The sequence below is a fragment of the Carassius carassius genome, chromosome 39, assembly GCF_963082965.1.
Source record: "Carassius carassius chromosome 39, fCarCar2.1, whole genome shotgun sequence".
In the NCBI taxonomy this organism is placed as follows: domain Eukaryota; kingdom Metazoa; phylum Chordata; class Actinopteri; order Cypriniformes; family Cyprinidae; genus Carassius; species Carassius carassius.
In genome coordinates, this window is record NC_081793.1 from 5,621,569 (window position 1) to 5,641,471 (window position 19,903).

General features: G+C 34.9%; 1 protein-coding gene across 1 annotated transcript in view; it reads left to right on the forward strand.

The window, feature by feature from the left end:
- Positions 1 to 19,903, forward strand: part of LOC132121275 (AT-rich interactive domain-containing protein 5B-like) — a 125,808-nt gene that overhangs the window by 75,787 nt on the left and 30,118 nt on the right. The window contains exons 5-7 of the mRNA XM_059530524.1: positions 12,686 to 12,807; positions 15,491 to 15,686; positions 18,632 to 18,684. Coding sequence (XP_059386507.1) covers positions 12,686 to 12,807; positions 15,491 to 15,686; positions 18,632 to 18,684 — 371 coding nt within the window. The remainder of the gene's footprint in view (positions 1 to 12,685; positions 12,808 to 15,490; positions 15,687 to 18,631; positions 18,685 to 19,903) is intronic.

Genomic DNA, 19,903 nt, shown 5'->3' on the forward strand with positions numbered 1-19,903 from the left:
ACACTATGCTACTTTATTATTATTATTTACATTGTGATATTTTAGATTCAGATTAATGTAAAAAAAAAAAGATTGACACTAGATCATTATTATTTATTATTATTATTATTATTATTATTATTATTATTATTATTTGTTGACCGTTTATAATATTTAGATTAATGTAAAATATTCTCATTACTATGTTATTATTAGTAGTAGTAGCATATTGCTATTATTATTGTTTTACAGTATATTTGCATTGTGACATTTTAGATTTAGATTGTAAAAGAAATATTATTTTTTATCAAAAATATGCTTGTCAGTACTGTTACTATTATTATTATTATTATTATTAGTGGATTGACATTTTATAATATTTAATTGAAATGTCTACCATCTGTCTGTTTTTTTTAATAATTTTAATTGCTCTTTATTATATAGTCTGTCACAACAATGTTAAATTGTAAAGATTTTTTTAAGAAGGTCCTACTAGTAATTAGTGACATTAGAAGAAAAATAAAAACGTTTTTTTCTTTTTTTTGCTTTTATTATCAAATCAAAAACACATTGACCAGATTAAAATAATTCCTTTTGAAAACCCTTTTTTGCCCCATTATCCCCAATAATTATTTGACAATTATATTAATATATTTAATCTCTCATCGCTAACAAACCTATCCATCCATGGCAAGATGCTGCTAATCTTATAAAGAGCAGTGAATATTTAGTATCTGGCAGACGATGTATCATAGTGCTCATGCGTCTGGACTGCAGTGCAGAAGAACTGATATTACAACATATGAAGAGCCATCTGGAACCTGCTGCATCCCCCCGCCTCAGGACCACCTTAACTAACCCACAGTTAACACACAGGCGAGATGGAGAGCTAACAGGGATGCCCAGGTCCTTCATGCTTACATAAGTGGACAGATCTGTCCATCTCTTTGTCTATCTCTCAGACACACAAACACACATGCTTCCAGCTTAAGAGGACTGTCTGAGAAACATGCTGGCCTTTTATTTTGTCCCCCAGGATGCATCTGTCAGTCGGGGCCGCACTTGCGCTGTGCTGGCGGTAATGCGGTTGCATCAGCAATTCTGATGCAAATTTGCACTGTGCTCTCTGCTCTCCCCATGGATATCATGCAATTTAGTTTGATGAATTTGCCACAGGATGGTGCGCTTTCTGTCATATTTTCTCACATGGATCATTGCATTGTTGTAGCTCAAAATCTAGCTGTGAAAAATAATGTTTACCTTCTTTCAAGCTTATGCCATAAATTACTATACAATACATATGTATTTTTGATATATTTTCTGATAGCCAAAAAGATATTGGGAAAAGATATTGCTAATACTTAGTGGAAATATTGCTATAAATACATGTATTTAGCATTATAATTTGGTTGCTATATATATATATATATATATATATATATATATATATATATATATATATATATATATATATATATATATATATATATATATATATATATATATAAATTAAATAAATTAAATTAAATTAAATTAAATTTATGCATTTAGCAGATGCTTTTATCCAAAGCGACTTACAGTGCATTCAGCTTATCAATTTTGTGTTCCTGGGTAATCGAACCCCCAATGCTCCACCAATTGAGCTACAGGAACACTATAAATACATTTTCATATTTTAATTTTTTTCTACACAGGCACATACATATATACACTTATACACACACACTAAATAACAATTTCATATACATACATTTATATAAATATCCCTTTGAAATCAAACCCATAACAGTTGATTTTAATAATAAAAATATTTATATTTCAACAATTTTATGCATTTTAAAAATGTGAAATTTTAGCAAAATGTATTTTGTTTCAAATATGTTTTTGCCACATATGATTTATACATATATAAAATATACAGTTCTATGCAGATGAGCAGCAGTTCTTTTAATAGCAATTTCTAGACCGCACAAATCTATTCTTGAGCTCATTGCTCACCCCGCTTGAATTTATTCACAGACCGCATTAATCCACTGCAAATGCCAAATATCCAATACATTAAACGTCAACATAGATGGCCAGTTCTTGGTCAAACCACAGGGCATATTAGCGTCTTCAGCGGGGGGTGGGGAGCAGCGCAGAGCGACAGAGTTAGGAAAATAAATGAGATTTATGAGAAATTGGCATGATGGTTATTACACATTCCTGCGCCAGTGTGTGTGTGGATCCAGTCTCAGTCATAACCTCCTCCCGTAATACTCGTCATACTGTGGCATGTCTAAATGAGGATGAAATCCAGTACAGGGAAGTAAATGTTGAGGGGCAGGATCGGTTGACGACACATCTGTTGTTCACCAGCGACTGTTAATGTGGATGTCTATAAATCCCTCTCGTAGTGTCCCGTTCCACAATCGCTTGTGCCAAGGCTGACAACACACCCCAACATGACTTTCAGGAGCATGTGTTACAAAAGCTTTTATGTTAAACTGTGAATTAGGCAGTAATGAGTTAAAGTATATTATTATTATTATTATTATTATTATTATTATTATTATTATTTATATAATATTTAAATTGCTGGTACTTGCACAAATAATTAAATGCATGACCATTATGGTTGGTTGGGTATTTATTTATTTATTTGCAACATAAAAAAGAGATAAGTGTAAAAATATTGTCACTACTTTAGTAGAATTAATAATTATAATTTTATTATTAATAGTAATAATATATAATTATTTATACATTATTGAATATTTATCCATACAGATATTACATTATCTAATATGATGTCATGACAGGAAGGGGTTAAAGTGATTCTGCTGGTCTAGCTGTATTGACTGGTTTTATTTTGCTGTGTGTGTGTGTCACTATTGTCCTGGTGTGAGTAATACCTCACAGTAACACTAGAGGGCAACTGGCTGTCGATGAGATGACTCCTGTAACATGACGTACAGTATATAAATAATTTAGCACAACTCTCCAGTGCTGGCGATTACTCTTACATCTGAGCTTTTTTAATAACACAGTCTGAGCTCACAAGAGCTTTATTTTTTAATCATGTGACTTCAGGTGGATTTGACCTAAAAAAAAAAAAATACAGCAGAGTCTGACAGAGAGGATTGAAAGGAATGTGTGAAGAAAATGAAAGGGAGAGAGAGAGAGAGAGAGAGAGAGAGACAAAATGACATTGGATTATTTTTAGGTGGAGATCAAATTGCAGTTAGTCAGAAGTTCATAACAGAAGCTGAGGCAGAATATTAGCATATTGAGAGCAGAAGAGTAGAAGAGCAGATTGCTGCTGCTAAAAACTTACTGGGCAGAAGCAGAGCAAAAGGGTTGGATCAAGTTAGATTAGTCTTATTTATTTTTATCATTTTGGTTACATTGTTTTGTGACTAAAATATCTTGTGGCACTAAATGGTTTTGAACAAATCAGACTTGTTTTATTTTTATTTAATAATGGTGTTAAAACTGTACCAAAACAAAACGTTATTAAAAAACGGTTGCACAATATATCAATACCATATTCATTATTGGGTAATATTAAAGATTTGTATTATTGTTAACAGGAAATAATAAACACACGTTGTTTATTTATTCATTTATATTTTACACTTATTTGCTATGGACACATTTCTCATGTTCATATATTGTTGTAGTACAAATATATATATATATATATATATATATATATATATATATATATATATATATATATATATATATATATATATATATATATACATACACATACACATACACAGACACACACAAACACACACACAATAATAATATACCATCACCTAACACTCACCATCGAACACCTAATCATTTAATAACTTTACATATAGTTTAATATTTTGAAATGTAGTCTTTAGCTAATCTCAAAATGAATATTCATTAGTTATGTTTAGTTATTAGTTATTGTAAGTTATTTATAGTTATTGCCCATAACATGAAAATTAATGTCAGCTATAATTTTAATGTAAAAAAAAACAGAAATAACTTATTACTGTTAAATATAATTAGTGGTCGGCCGATATATTGGCAAGGCCGATATATCTGCCGATTTTCGCCATTTTTCAAACAACGGCATCAGCCAGTAAGTTTTTTATATATCTGTTGAACAATATTTTGGTTGATATTTGGAATTTTTAAGCTCACTTCTAACAGTTATTTATTTAATTATTCATTTGTTTGTTTATTGGTTATTTATTTTCTGGCAAAATATAAATAATTCAGTATTGGCCATTTATTAGTTATTGGCCATAACATGAAAATAATTGTCAGCTTTAACTTTAATTTGTAACCTTTCCCACACCTTTTGTTGTTCGGACATAAATATTACAGTACCTCAAATCATGTGACTTTCTGCTTTTCTTTCTTTTTTTCTTCAAAATAACATCAATTCAAACAAACAAAACAGCAAAGGGGAAGCAACAGACTGCTTTTCTAACTAATCAAAGTTTATTCTCACCTGCAGAACAATAAAATGCATGGAAGATCTTTCTTAATCATTTATAGAATGACCCAAGGCATATATAAAGGGAATGTTATAGAATATCATAGGATGTGGACTCTTTTGACTTTGACCAATAAGCAACTTCCCAGAACCACCTAGCAACACCCAGTCAAAGTGACAGTGACTTCTGACTAGGCAAGCACCATTCACGTTTTCTTCCTGAAATATAAAGAAGTTCTTAGGTCTGTGAGAAGACGTCATATGGCACAGGCCGGCTGGAGCGTGTGAGGAGGGATCAAGCTGATGCAGCTTTCTCCCACAATCGCACATGACATAACACCGCACACTTCAGCACAACATCCGGATGAATAAATAACAAACACGCCGTATCTAGCACCAATGCCTTCCTCCAGCATATGTGTGTGTGTGTGTGTTCGTGCACCACAGATTTAAGAGATGTGCTGTGACTCTACCACTTGCTCCCTCTTGAAGTAGCATCTGACCTTGGTGTGTGCATCATCTACAAGCTCACACCGCATTTCCCCCATGAGGGGACGTGCAGTAACATTGACTCATTGTTTGGTCCAATCTGCACTGTAAAAAAATTAAATAAAACAAGCCTTGCAGAAGTTGCGCTGATTCAGAGACTTCTGCTCAACACTCTGAGCGATTAAAAGATAGAAGTGTTGCTGTTTCAGTGGGGGATTTGGGAGAGCGCAGCATTAATAACCAGGGCGATATTATTTATTCATCGTGTATGTTTTGCACCTCCTGCACCTCACAGTGCCATCTGCTGTATAGTGCTGTATTAAATCACACAGAGCGAGGAATTACATCAGGCCACGAGAGAGGGAGAATAAAGGGTGTTCAGCAGTTTGCAGCGACAAAACGATCACAAGTCATTCATTTTTAGATGAAACTGAGAAACATTTAAAGCCAAAGTGCCTAATATCTTAGTACCACCATAAGGAAATCACAAAAATTATGATTGTCAGACAGGTTTCCAAATCACAGCCCATCTGCTGTTCACATTAGGCACAATATTTTCTTCCAGTAAAAAATTTGGAATAATTAAATTTTTTACATGTTTTTGAAAGCCAAAAACCAAAGCTTCATTTATCTACAAACAGTAATATTGTGAAATATTATTACAGTTTAAAATAACTATTTTCTTTTTGAATATATTTTTAAAAAGCTTGATTATTCCAAACCTTTGACCGGTAGTGTATAAATACAATATCTCTTATTTACCATTATAAGCCCATAGTTTTTTTGTTTGTTTTTTTTCATCGTTAATGATTCTCATTATTGGTATGGAATATATATCAGTATATTTAATTGTCCTTTTTTACATTTAGATTGCCTTTGCTTTTTATTGCATTTAATTGGTTTCTTTTTGTTTTTGTTTTATTTTAGTGTTGTACTAGCTGATGACCTACAAATTACCAATATATTGGCAGATTGTTGGATTTTTTAAAATTATCTGCGTTGGTCAATAAGTGTTGGAAGCTGTTGTTGTGACAGCCTTGGGACTTTTATTTTGGCAGTGCAAGAATGCCATGTTTTAAACTATTAAATGCTATTTTAGGAAAATTCACGTTTTTTTTTTCATATTGATTCAATTTACAAGTTAAATATATATATTTTTAATATGTAAAAAAAAAAAATCTAAATTTCATTGCAGCAATTCGTGTACATTTGATACATGTTACTGAAATTAAATTGTGCAGTATATGTATCAGCTTTGTATCTGCATCGCCCATCAAAAAATCTGTAATGGTGGACCACTAAATAGTATGTTTAATTTTGGCCATTTTTCCATTATCAGACATAACATGACCAACAGAAAAGTGACTGTAAAGCTGTAAACCCCCTGTATGTGTGAACAGGCCATGTGAGAGAGCTAAGGAGACAGTTCCTGTTTAACAGATTTCTTACTCTGATCTGTGGATTATTGCTATGAATGTGTCTGTTATTTAAGTGCTCATATAATCCAGTTACCTCACTGACGTGTGCCGGGGTGTTATGAATGGAAGTGCAGCTGGATGGTGATGAAAACATGGGCGGGACTAGCCTGGCAGAAGTTGGCGTGCAGCTACTCTGTCTTCCTGCAGAATGAAAGCAACAGAGTTCATCAGTTGGACGTGTGCCAGAACACACAGGTCATGTGATGAGCGTGACCTTTCAGCACAGTCTGCTCTTCCACAGCAATCCGATATGTCAAACTCAGTGAACACCACTGTTAGTTTAATCATTGAACTCATTGCCAGACTGGCATACTATTGTAGTTTATATTAATATATACTGTATGTTCAGTTCTAAGTAATATTGTCATTTTATCAATTTGTGTGTGTAATATCTATGTCTATATAGTTTTTAATTAATTGATATTTGTACAAGCTACGGCCAAATGAAAATGAGAAATGTTGCCTTGGCAAATAGCTGGAGAAATAAAAAAAATCACTAACAAAGAAAACAAACGAAAAAGAACAAAGACAACAATGTTTTCTGTTTTTTTTGGACATTTGCTCGGAATTTGAATTTTCTCAATTCATATTATGTTTATTTAGCTATAAAATGACTTTTCTGATGATGTATCCATAACCATGTGAGCAGGAAAATATAATAATAACCATAACCAATAATATCATAGCCTAACATTTTACCATCAATCAAATGCTTCCAAATATTAAGTAAAAAATGCCTGAAAATATCAAGTCATATTGAATCATGATATTAAAAATTTTGTGTAAACTGTACAGTTTTATTTATTATATTAAGTTGAAATTGTTTAAGTTTATAGTTTTTGTAAACAGAAAGTACAATGATTTAATCCATGAAATGTGAGGGCGAATATTTTTCCCATGCTGTGCCGAGTGTGTGTGTGTGTGTGTGTTTTGGGCGGACGGGTGTGGGCTGACTTTGAATGAGACTCTCAGATACAGTTCATTTAATTTGGCTTCCTCTGAAACTTCCATCCACCGCAAATGTTTCAGGCCAAAACTCTAGAGAATCCGCAGATATGCTTCAAACATATTTGCTCAAAGGAAAAAGCAAGACCACAGGAATGCACAAGCAGATATTTGATCTGCTAGAGACCCCATAGTGCTCTGTAATGACTTTGGAAGAAGGTAGAGAAGCCCTGCTTGGCTTCAAAGCTTTGGCCACCCATCAGCCCTCAGCACCGTGGTAAATGACCTGTTAAAATCCACAGAGGGAAAGCGCAGAGATTACTGGAAACAAAAGCAACTGAGTTGCGGTAATGATCTTTTGATGTTTGTGACAATGGGAGCCGTCAGTTTAGGGGGAAACTAGTTTTGCGTAGCCAGACCTTCAGGCTGAAGGTCTGGAATTCATGGCAGCTTTCATTGGCCAAGGCCCACCCATGAGACCGTTTGACTGACATGTCAAACAACCAATCACAGTCCGTTTCATTCATTGTCCAGTTTCGAGGCATGGAAATGTCACTACAGTAATAGACCAGTCTGTAAAACTCTCGGATGTATTTTAAAGATTACATGCCGCGAACTTTAAATATTTCACATACTTTTGAAAATCCAGCATTTAGTTGATCCTGATAATCGCTCGTCGTCACAGTTGTAAACATGACGTCTTCTTTCGTGAGGGGGTTTGGTGCCATGGTATCTATGTTTCCAGGCGGAATGTTAAAGAACATGACACACACGTCTCGCGGAAATCCTGTAGAATTCAATAAATCCTATGATGACTTTGACACTCCTGAAGCGTTTTCCACTTTTTTTCCCCAAACGCATCAGATGTTTAGCCAGTGGTCCGTGGTCGTGACGTCTGAGGCTGAGACTAAGGGGAAACTAGAAAAGAAGACATATAAAGAAAGGGTCGGCTGTTACTTAGGATAATTGGCGTTTCATTTTTACAATACAGTAACACAACTGTATGATCACCAATAGCACTAAAGCATTATGGGTGTATTTAAAGCATGTACACATGTTAACACACTCAGTGTGTATTACTCATTGACATGGGGGTTTGGATATATATACATTTTAACTAAAAGTTTTAACATTATTCTTCTGCCTAAGTAGGAACACTTAATAGCCAGTTATCTCACAATGGCTGATTATCTCACAATCACCCAAATATTGGCAGATTCTTCAGCCTGGCTGATATATCGTCCAATCTAGTCCCCATATTGTGTGCAAGAATAAGGGAGAGAGAGAGAGAGAGACAGATATCACAGTTGTTATGTGTCATCAGCAGGCTTAGATGGAAACCTGATTTAGGGGGATATTACTTTGAATTATGTGCAATGGATTAAAAAAAATATTACTATTTGAAGTATAAAAAATAATAATACAATTTATTAAAACATTATATTTAAGGAATATCACAACTTCCATCCATGTTTTAATTTAAACAGTAAACTTGGCCAAAAAATTCAAACAACTATTGCATGTTCATTTGTTTTGGTTTAATTTTAAAAGAGCAACTAAATTAATTTTTGGAAATTAATTTGATATTAAATGTATATTTCAGATTATGAAGGTTCTATATGTAGGTTAAAAAGATCCTAAATGGACCTGAGATTATTTATTACACATTTTACATTTATTAGGTGATACTATATATATATATATATACATATATATATATATATATATTTTTTTATTATTATTTTTTTTATAACTTAATCAAAATAGAAACGTTTTTAAATGTGAACTAATATTAGTTTTTTAATATTAGTTTGCATTTTTGCTTTTGCTAATGCACAGTAACTGCCGAAATGTTTTTTCCATGTCCGTAAGCCTGCCATTACTGTTTGTATTTTTAAATGCAAGATTTGCAATTGCGTTTGGATTATATCTCAATTTATGCATATGAAAATACAATTTGCAAATTCCTTTTAAAAAATGGTCCGGAATATCATTCCATATTAGTGAGCATCCCCAAACTTTTAAACGGCAGTGTGCATATTAAACTAACTTATTATTTGTTATTTATAATATGGAAGTCTTAAAAAATGTGGAATGGCTTGTCCGTATTGGAGAGCTCAATGCAGGATAACAAGCGTGAAGCTAAGAAGCGAATGTACTCCGGCAATCATGAGTAATAAATTACTCACAGGACTAGAATTCAAATGATTTTGATGTGGGGTGGAAGCTAAAAGAGGAAGAATCGGTGAATGTGAATCCCGTTTGAGTGGATTAGTCTAAGGAACAAAGGAAAAGTGACACTTAAGAAAGAAGCACCCTCATTTCCTCAATAAACGTAAGCCTTTCCTCTGCGAGCCCACGGATGCCTGCGCAAATGTGTTTGTCATGGCCACAGCAGCCAAGTAAACAACCTGCCTGTTGCCAAGGTGACAAAAAGGCTTCTTACATAAATGTTTATTTATGAACAAATGGACTCATTTGATGCCGTTTCTCTGAACCCACTTATGCATGCGCCAGATTTGATGAAAAAGGTGGTTCCTTGAGAAAAGAATCCAAAAATAAAAAAAGCTTTTCTTCAGCTGATTAGTTGATGCTGTCTTTTCTTTTCCAAGGGCAGATCATGTTGCCAGCCTGATTGTGGCTGCAGCCTTGGGCACTGCGTAACCTTGGCGATGATTTAATTATCAGCGCACATGGAATGTAGTGGCGGCTGACCTCAGTGAACCTGTGCTCGAGAGCACCTGTCCTGATGTCAAAAGCTCCGCCTGCCTTTCGCTGCGCCGAGTTTCAGCTTGTTGTATTCCAGCTTGATGCTAGAGATGCTTTGATGGCATTCATCAGGTGCACAATGAAAGCTTTTAGAAACTAGAAATGTGAAACATTTGATTTTTCCTTAGACCCCAAAAGACTGTTCACTCAGCAGTGTGGGTATCAGCGGTGGCGGATATATAAGCAGTCTTGATAAACGGGTAATTTAGTACAAGTCACAAAAGAATCTTAATACAGCCATTGCATACTGTCTGACAGATGGTTTTCTGTGCACACTCATAAATGCACTTAAATGGTCCAATACATTCAAATGTCAAAATTACTGACTTTATGCAAGTATTCATATAAACACAGTTAGCTGTGTTTGATTTGCATCAACACTAGGGCTGCACAATTATGACATCGTTGATTATGCGATTATTAATTATGATTATCGCAATTTACATTGAATGATGTTTATTCCATCGTTTGATGCAACTGTACGCCAGATTCGTGAGAGTTGGCCACCCTGCGTTTAAAATGATAATTCCTTACATTTATATGTTTAAATATCAAAACGAGGCACGGGTGTTTTTATATCACTATTTCTGAAGGAAGACTTGCATGTTATATGCCTGATAATGCAGCGTTTGTAAGCATAGCTCTGCTTTGTTTACAAAAAAGCGCACATGTGCAGTAACGTTTGTTTATGTTGTTGCCGTTGAAACCGTACTGTATATACATTGGATTGATTGGTTTCTTCTTTTAATTATAAAAAAGTAAAAATATGAAAGGTATTATAATGTTATACTAAAACTAAAATTAAAACAATGGAAAACCCCATTAAGATAACATGTATAAAGAAAAAATGCATCTTAAGCATGCAGAATAACAAGTGGACTTTGAACGATTAATTGATTAATTGTGAAGCCCCTAATTTACACAATATACAGGATCCCTGCATTAGGTCTTAGAGTGTTTTTAATGTTAATCAAACCACAAAAGTGAAAGTGAAAATTACTCACTGCTCTTGACTGAATCACTTTTGTAGCTTTAATAGGAATTGTTATATTTTTCATTAATACAGTGAAGACTGTACAGTGTTTTATTTTATATTTGATTAATTTATTCAATTTCTATTGTATTTCTTACATATATTAGTGAGGTAGATGTACTTCAGAAACCTAAAGCACTCTATTTTTTATTTTGTATATTTGTTCTATTGTATTAAATTGTCCTTATTGATTAAAGGGATAGTTCACCAAAAAATGTAAATTACCCCATGATTTACTCACCTTCAAGCCATCCTAGGTGTATATGACTTCCTTCTTTCAGACAAATACAATCAGAGTTATATAAAAAAAATGCCCTGGCTCTTCCAAGCTTTATAATGGCAGTGAATTGGGGTCGAGATTTTTGCAGTCCAATAAAGTGCGTTCATTTATCATAAAAAGTGCTCCAGGGGGTTAATAAAGGCCTTCTGTAGCAATGCGTTTGTGTAAGAAAAAATTCGGAAACTTTATAAACCATGATCTCTAGCTTCTGCTGACGTACGTAAAGCAATGTAAAGCAAATTCACTTGTTAAATGTCTTTGCAGACAAGATGTATGAAATATGAAGCCAAATACTGACACTCAGTTTTAGAGGTGAACTCAAAAAGATAAGGCAATACATTCAATATGCGATGAAATCAGTAAGAAAAGTATTGCTTTTGCAATCATTTTTGGTTCCCGTAGGAACCTTTCAGTGAATTGTTCTTAAAATAACCTTTTGTGAAGAAAATTTTAATAATTTGAAAAATCTGTTTTCCACAATAAAGAACCTTTTCTGCAATGGAAAGGGTTTGCCAATGAAGAAACTTTATTTTTAAGAAGGTAGAATTTACAACTATAGAAATATGACCTTCAAAAAGAAGTGCTGAAGTGCCACATGCCTCATATGGTTAGGCTATGCCATGTCAAGTGGAAAGTTAGATTATTGGGCAATATCTAACAAATGTGCGAGCGAATAACGGCACAATTTTTATTTTTGGAAGAACGAATCTTTTAAGGCTGACCCAGCAGCACCTACCTCACTTTCCGCTGTTATTTTGAGCCATGATGATATGTTTTTTTTTTTAGCCATTTACCCTTCGGGTTCTTTTTGTTTTCCAGTTGTTGACACATCCTTTCATTCTGTGAATTGTGAATTACAATGTGTATTATCTAACATTTTTGCTCGGAGGGCAATGTAATAGGAAAATGATGTGGAACTGATGATCAAGAATGCCTGTAACAGTGACAGACAGCATTTTGACCTTGTCTCAGGATAATTAAGCCCTGAGTGCCAGAATGAAGCAGGGTGATATATAATTTAAAGCAATGTAAGTCACTGGTATGGCTCCAGGGATCACTTGTTAAGCAACCAGTTGGTGGAACAATGCCGGCTGAAGTGTATGTGTGTCTACCGCAGACGTGGCTTATATGTTGTCATGTTTCCTTATTTGTGCTATAGAGCAGTGAGCAGATGTCAGTGGTCTTTATGTGCTGTGGGTACACATGGCTGTCAGTAACCGCTCTAATTGCTCTTTTGCTGTCCACAGCACCCAACCTGAAGGGCCGGCCCCGGAAGAAGAAGCTCTCCATCTCCCAGCGGCGAGACTCGCAGGGGCAGGGCTGTACTGCCAAAGAGAGCAATGGTGTGGAGGGCAAGTCTCTAGTCAAGGTATGGCTGTAGAAATACACAGATGCTGAAATTCTGGTCAATACAAATTTCAAGATAATTCTTTTCACATTAAGAAATAATTCTAGCCACCACCGCCACCCCCCCCCCCCCCACCCCCCCCCCCCCCCCACCCCAGAGCCAAACTTTTGACTATCAGCATAAGGTCTGGTCCACATATAGAAGTAGTAAGACAAGAGAAGACTGTCTGACCATCATGCACAGCAGTTTCCAGGAATGTTTATGTAGAAAACACCGTAGAAATCAGTAGTGACTGCCATGGCTAATGTTATAAATAATTACTATTGTGTACTAAATATGAATCAAAATAAATAAATATGAAAGCACACTAAAACCTGAGTTTTAAATTTTTAATTATACAGTAATAAAATATTTAAATTGATCATAAATTGATATTATACAATACTTACCAAATACAAAATTCAAATTAATTAATTTTACTGCTGTAAAAGCCGGATAATGTAAAACAAAACTGAAATAATAAAATAATACTAAAGGTAAAAAAATATATATAGTTTGAAAACTGGTATGAAAGAACAGTATACAGTACTTGTTACATTTAAAATAAATTAATAAATAAATAAGCCTATTATCGGCTTCCAATATCATTCAGTGCAGACAATTTCAAAACCTCATTATTGTCCAGTACAGACAAGGTCACAGATATATAGGTCATCCTTTATTTTCTGCATTTTCTAGTGCATTTTTTATTTTTTTTTTATGTTCGTTATGAGTAGATTAGTCTCAGTTTTAATACATCAATCTGAAGCACTTTCCCCCTCCACCTCCTGTCTGGCATTTAGTGTTACTGTTTCTTCAGTTTCCCATGTTTGACTAATGGGCTTCAGTTGTTTTTCTTTTTGTTATTTTATCAACCTTTGCCCTTACATGTCATTTCCTGTCCAATCTCCTGCCAGCATGAGGGCAGTGTTTTATGACCTTCCTTGTCTGGATGAATATTTGTCCGGCAAAACAGCAGCTAATTCACCCCAGCTTTGTTGAGAACCTTGAAAACATTCTGTGATCTAAACCGGCCCTGACTCTGATGTGATCTAATCTGGTTCATGGTCTTTCGGGACCCCATCAGCTGCTTGACTTGGGATGGGAATCTTTACCTCACAATTCGATTTTAATTTAGGGAGTCCTGATCTTCTGTGGAACACCACTGGAGTGTAAATCTTTGCTGTGCAACAAAAATAACTATATTTCAAGAAGAGTAATTTGGCTTCAGTGATAATAAAAAACAGAATTGTAACTAAAAACAAAGGGTTTTTGTTTTGCAGTTGCTCTTATATGATACAGAACACGCATACATACACTTCAAAAAGCATGTTATACTGCTTCCAGGGATTGTTTAGTTCATGTCAACGTAACCTAATGCCTCAGTGTTTCTTTCTTTGACTTTTTTTTTTTGTATATGTTCACATATTCCACTGGCCTTGATAACTCCTTTTGGAAAATAAATGCTCTCGATTATCGGGAACAGATGGCTAAACAGACGTGTGTGGGCCAGTGATGACTGCAGCATGTGACAGCATGGTGGGGCCTGAAACTGTAAAACTGACTCCAGAACAGTTCTCAAACACTCACTCCGGGGTCAGAACAGCTATTTTAAGTGTGTGAGAGCTTGCAGTGGTATTGAGGAAATCCACAGCATCTATTTTTACGCTACATTTGTTTTTTTCCAGACCTGAAAACAATCAGTATATAAACTAGTGGTTCTTAGCTGGAGGTATGCATGTTTTGATTTTCAAACAAACAAACAACAACATCACTTTGATCTGTATTTTCAACCTGTTTTCAGTGCTGTTCAAAAATGAGGGGTTAATTAAAAAAAAGATTCGCGTAAATTAGTATTATTCAGCAAGGGTGCATTCATTTTATCAAATATGACATTCATGATGTTACAAAAATGCTGTTCTTTTGAATTGTCTTTTCATCAAAGAATTCTACAAAAAAAAAAACATTATGATTTCCACAAAAACATTAAGCAGCCCAACTGTTTTCAACATTGAAAATCACAAGGAATATTTCTTAAGCAGCTAAACAGCATATTATTAGTATGATTTCTGAAGGATCATGTGACACTGAAGGCTGGAGTACAGACTGCTAAAAAGTCCTCACAGGAATAAATTACATTTTGAAAAATTCAGATAGAAAACAATTATTTGAAATTATTAATATATTCATAATTGTACTGTAAATGCAGCTTTAGTGAGAATAAGGGGTTTTAAAAAAAGGGTTACATAACCCAAATATTATTGCAAAATAAATTAAATAAATTATAATTGAATAAAGTAAGTCTTCAATTTAGTTTTAACAATTTTTCGGACTCCAGTGGCAAATTTTTTTAGCATATAGCTAGGGGAAATTAGTAGTGAACACAATACAGTGATGATTATTCTATTTTAAGGATGTTTTGACAATGTTACTGGAGAACAAGACAATAGTACTGATTAAGAAAATTAAAAAAGATTAATTTAAAACCAATGATTCAATCATAAATGAAAACACCACTTGTTGAGAACCACTGATGTAAAAGATGCATTATCTTATTTATATTTATATAATATTTGTATTTTTTTTTTAAGTAGTTTGTGATGTTATCCACCTACGGCAGACCAAGCGTGCTTTTCAATATTCTTAAATATGTCTCATTGTTTAGATGAAGGGGGACTCAAAATCAGGAGTGTCCAAGCCCAAGCCCAATTGTAAAAAAGTGACGCCTGAGGATAACCCGAAGGTGGAGATGGGTGAGGAGTGCCACACAGACGAGCAGGCCTTCCTGGTGGAGCTGTATAAGTACATGAAAGAGAGGAAAACTCCCATTGAGAGGATACCGTACTTGGGCTTCAAACAGAGTAAGTACAGATTCTTCACCTTGATGGCATTTGAAAAGTCTGTCCAAATCTGTTCATCTGTGAAACGTAAAAGTATTATCTTATGCAGAATGTCAGAAATGTTGTTTTCCATACAAGATGAGCTGTATATTGAAGATCTCAGATCACATTTGCGGTCACATGACATTGCGAGAACCAATGGCCTTTGCCGTTGATGATGCAAACATTAAAATTTGTGTGCCACAGAAGAAAAAAACAACAACATTGGTTTGGAAAAAGGAGCAGTTTTTCAGTTTTGACATCAAGTGTTCATCTAGTTGGGACTAAACACTCCGCAGTGTTCACAGTGACCCAAAACAACAAAAAAATTCGTCATTTATATTTAAAAGTTGCAGAGTAGTTCAACATAATTTACAGAGTTTAAATACAATTATTTCCATGCGGCTCTCCAGCTCTGACTTGCAGTACACAGTGTGAATAAACAAGTAGCTTAACTCAGTAGCTTAACTCATAAACAAAGTATACAAGCTATCCATCTAAGGAAGCAGATATTTTATTATCTATAATATGTCCCATTGATTTTCAACACTGTTGTCGGTGGTAAAAACATTGAATTGCTGCATAGAAATCTGTATAAGCCACATTTAGCACATTGCACATAAATGTAACTAGGCTGCAAAATTATGCTGGTTTCTAAAATACCTCAGCAGCTGTTTATGTAACCAGGAAAGTGCCTCATTAAGTTATGGAATAGATCTGTTTACTGACTGTGAAGCCTATTATTTGTGTTTTATATGGAAGGATCATTTACATTTATCGTGATTAAATAGAAACATATTTGACCTACATCAAGATGCACACACGAGTGTAGGAGTCTCTGCGTGAGCCCAGAGAGCAGATGAGATGTACTCTGCCATGTTCTTATTCACACTAGAGACGCTCGTCACTATAAACCTTTTTTATCCTTGTATAGTGTGACACACAGTTCTTGTAGAAGATGATTCATACTTCTGTGAAAGCAGTAAGGAAGTGAATCAGGCATCAATCTTCTGGTTTAAAATTGTTAAGCAATAAAATTAGATTTTAAACTTCTCTATATCCAACAAGTGATGTTTGATGGAGTCTTAATAAATTCCACTGTGCCAGCCCAAGCTAAATTAAAGGGATAAAGGGTTCATTCAAAAATGAAAATTGTTAATTTATTCACAAAAACATTGATCAATGTACATTAAATATGGTAAACAGAAGCTCAACTGAACAAACCTCATTGGTTCTCAAGCATCAGGCAGTGTGTTTGAGCATCTGTTTACAATATTCAATGTGCACTATCTTTGTGCGTTGATCAGTGTTTATCAGGTGAATAAAAAGCTAAATTAAAACTGTTCATCATCTGAAGAGACACAATCACTTTATTAACTTTATTAAACCCATTGATTCACGTGTTTTAATATTATGTCAACTAAAATCAACAAATATGTAAAGAGACATATTGAAGACAGAAAAAAATGCATGAAGAAAGGAATACCAGCGGTAACAGACCAACAAAAAAAAAATTCCAAGAATGTAGAATAAAAAGCCTCTACAGTGTTTATATGCAGCTTTTTGAGGTAGATAAGTTACAAAGTTGTCCTTTTAAGGGTACTGTCCCAGTGACAAGCTGTTTTACCCCTAAAGATACAAATTTTTTCAGTAGTATTTGTACTTTACTGATGTTTCAGTGTCAGATAAAGAGAAAAAGCTCTCTGTTGTAATCTATAATGCCATTCAGCCGACTTTAAAACTACTCACCATGTAACCCAGCAGTCAATCAGAAGTAGCTATTGGGAGGAAGCAAAAATCAATATGGCAAGATATGAGGCCAGACAAACAGCGCTCTGACAAATGCAGTGGATTTGTGTGTGTGGCGATTGAATCTTGATTGATTAGTCTCCCAGCAGCAAAGTCCCTCATTCATTTCTGCTGTGACTTATTCATAAATGTGGCACAGCTCTGCTTCATTAAACAGACACAAATTTATTTAGTTTCATCTTTTTTTCCCGTTCTCACTCTCTTTCTAAGAGGCCCCTGCTTAGCATTAGCATTCAAGTGGTGAAAATTAAATAGTGGGGAATGGATTATTGACAAGCGTTTCAAGTCATGTTTCAGTTTTAATTTGATGTTCAGTTGATTGGAAGAATGTGTTAGTATGGCTGTGTGCGGAATAGAATGCTAGCATACTATATGCTGCACAGTATACACTACTACAAAATAAAGGTTCCAAAAGGAGGTTTTCACAGTGATGTCATGGAATAATCATTTTGGGTTTCCCAAAGAACCTTTCAGTAAACAGTACTTAAAAGAACATTCTGGAACTTGATGGAACTTTTAAAATCCATGGAACCTTTTAATTCCACAAAAAGTTCTTCACAGCGGAAAAAACATTGTTTATGTTATTAAAATCCATTTCACAGTAAGAAAATAATGGTTCTTTTAAAAAGGTTCTTTTTTTCCCTGCTATAAAGAACACTTTCTGCCATGCAAAGGTTCCATGGATGCTAAAGTTTCTTCACGGAACCAAATATTCAAACAAAGAAGCTTTTTCTGTAAGAGTATACTGCCTATATTCTTTAAAAAGTAGGAAGTGAAAACTAGGCATTACTATAAATACTGTATACTGTAGCAAATCTCAACTGCTTGATTGTATATGTCATCTCATGATGTAAGGTATTATCACCCAGCTCTAATCTGATCAAATGTGACATTAAGGCATGAATATGTCAAGATAATATAAGCATCATAATTTTCTGTAAAGCTGCTTTGAGTTGATGTGTATTGTGAAAAATGCTATATATACAAATAATGCCCTGGAAAATTCTCATAACATATACTTAATAATAGGAAGTATGCTATCCCGAACATGGCCGATGTGAACGTTTCCCATTGCTCTCCTGTGGAACTAATCGTCATCCTTGTTATCCATCTTACAGTAAACCTTTGGACTATGTTTCAAGCGGCTCAGAAACTGGGAGGATACGAGGTGGTGAGTGTTTACAAAATTTGTTTGAAATCCAGTGCTGTTGGCAGCACGCTTTTTCCTTTGGCTCTGAAAGATTCCTGAAAAACAAGAGTTTCGTTTTTGTTCCCCCGCCTGTCTTGTAATGTGTGTTTACTAGACTCTGGCCTGAATGCGGAACTCTCTCAGATCCAAATTTGACCAGAACGCTTGCAGTTGTTATAAAATGTACAAGTGGAAAACACGTGTAACCCTTTTGCGGTGGAGGAAATTGGTTGAGGCCTGTTCACTACCCATGTTGAGGCTCTTAAGGGACCATTATTGTGCAACAAGTAAACTGCGCAATAAAGGGAATTCATTTGGCAGCTTAACTGACATCTGCGCTGTGAAAGTGTGGTGAAAACATTGAAGTCCCTTCTATGCGACCAGCTATTTGATATTTTTGGTATTCATTCATCAGCGCTGAAGCTGTTTAGATTGAGCAAACAGGAAGCCACTTTTTTGCTCTTCTCATCCGGTGTATTGATACCGTTGCCTGCCTTTCTCATCGTCTTTATGTCCCCTGGCTGCTCAAGTTGTCTTTGCCACAGAAAGCTTGGCTTTAAATGCAGCTGACATCTGTAATGAAAATCATCATGCAGGAGGAGCCATGATGTCATTTGGAAACAATAACGTTGCGCAAGAAGATCAGATTAAACTCCTCTCCTGAGGTTGAACTGTACTTGACTGTGTTTTAATACCGCAACTGTAGTCCGGACCACAAAAACCTGCCTCGTACACAATGGCGATGTTTACTCAAACAGCAGTCAAGGGCTATTATGAGTTTAGAGCAAATGCAAACGCTTCATTAAATGCCATAGGAGACATCAGATGCCCTACTCAGTGAGTCAAGCTACCAAAGGAAATTAGAGCACAGCTGAAGTGTTTCTGCAATCAAAGGGATTGCAGTGATTAGGTCTCCGTGGACATTGGGTACATACTGTTTCCCAGAGCACTGTGAAAATGTTGTACTTAATTGTGTTGTAACTAGTCTGTGGTGAACACACTGGCCTGGTGACTAAATCACACATGCATTAATTTCCCAGAATTGATGCATGTGCTTTTCCACAGAATGCATTTTATTGAGAGAGGCAGCCATTAGCTACGGGAAACGGCCATTAAAAATCTTTTAACCCTCATATGCTGAATGCACTGAAGGTCTCTCATGAATATTAGTCGCTGTGTATGTGAATTATGTTAATCGAGT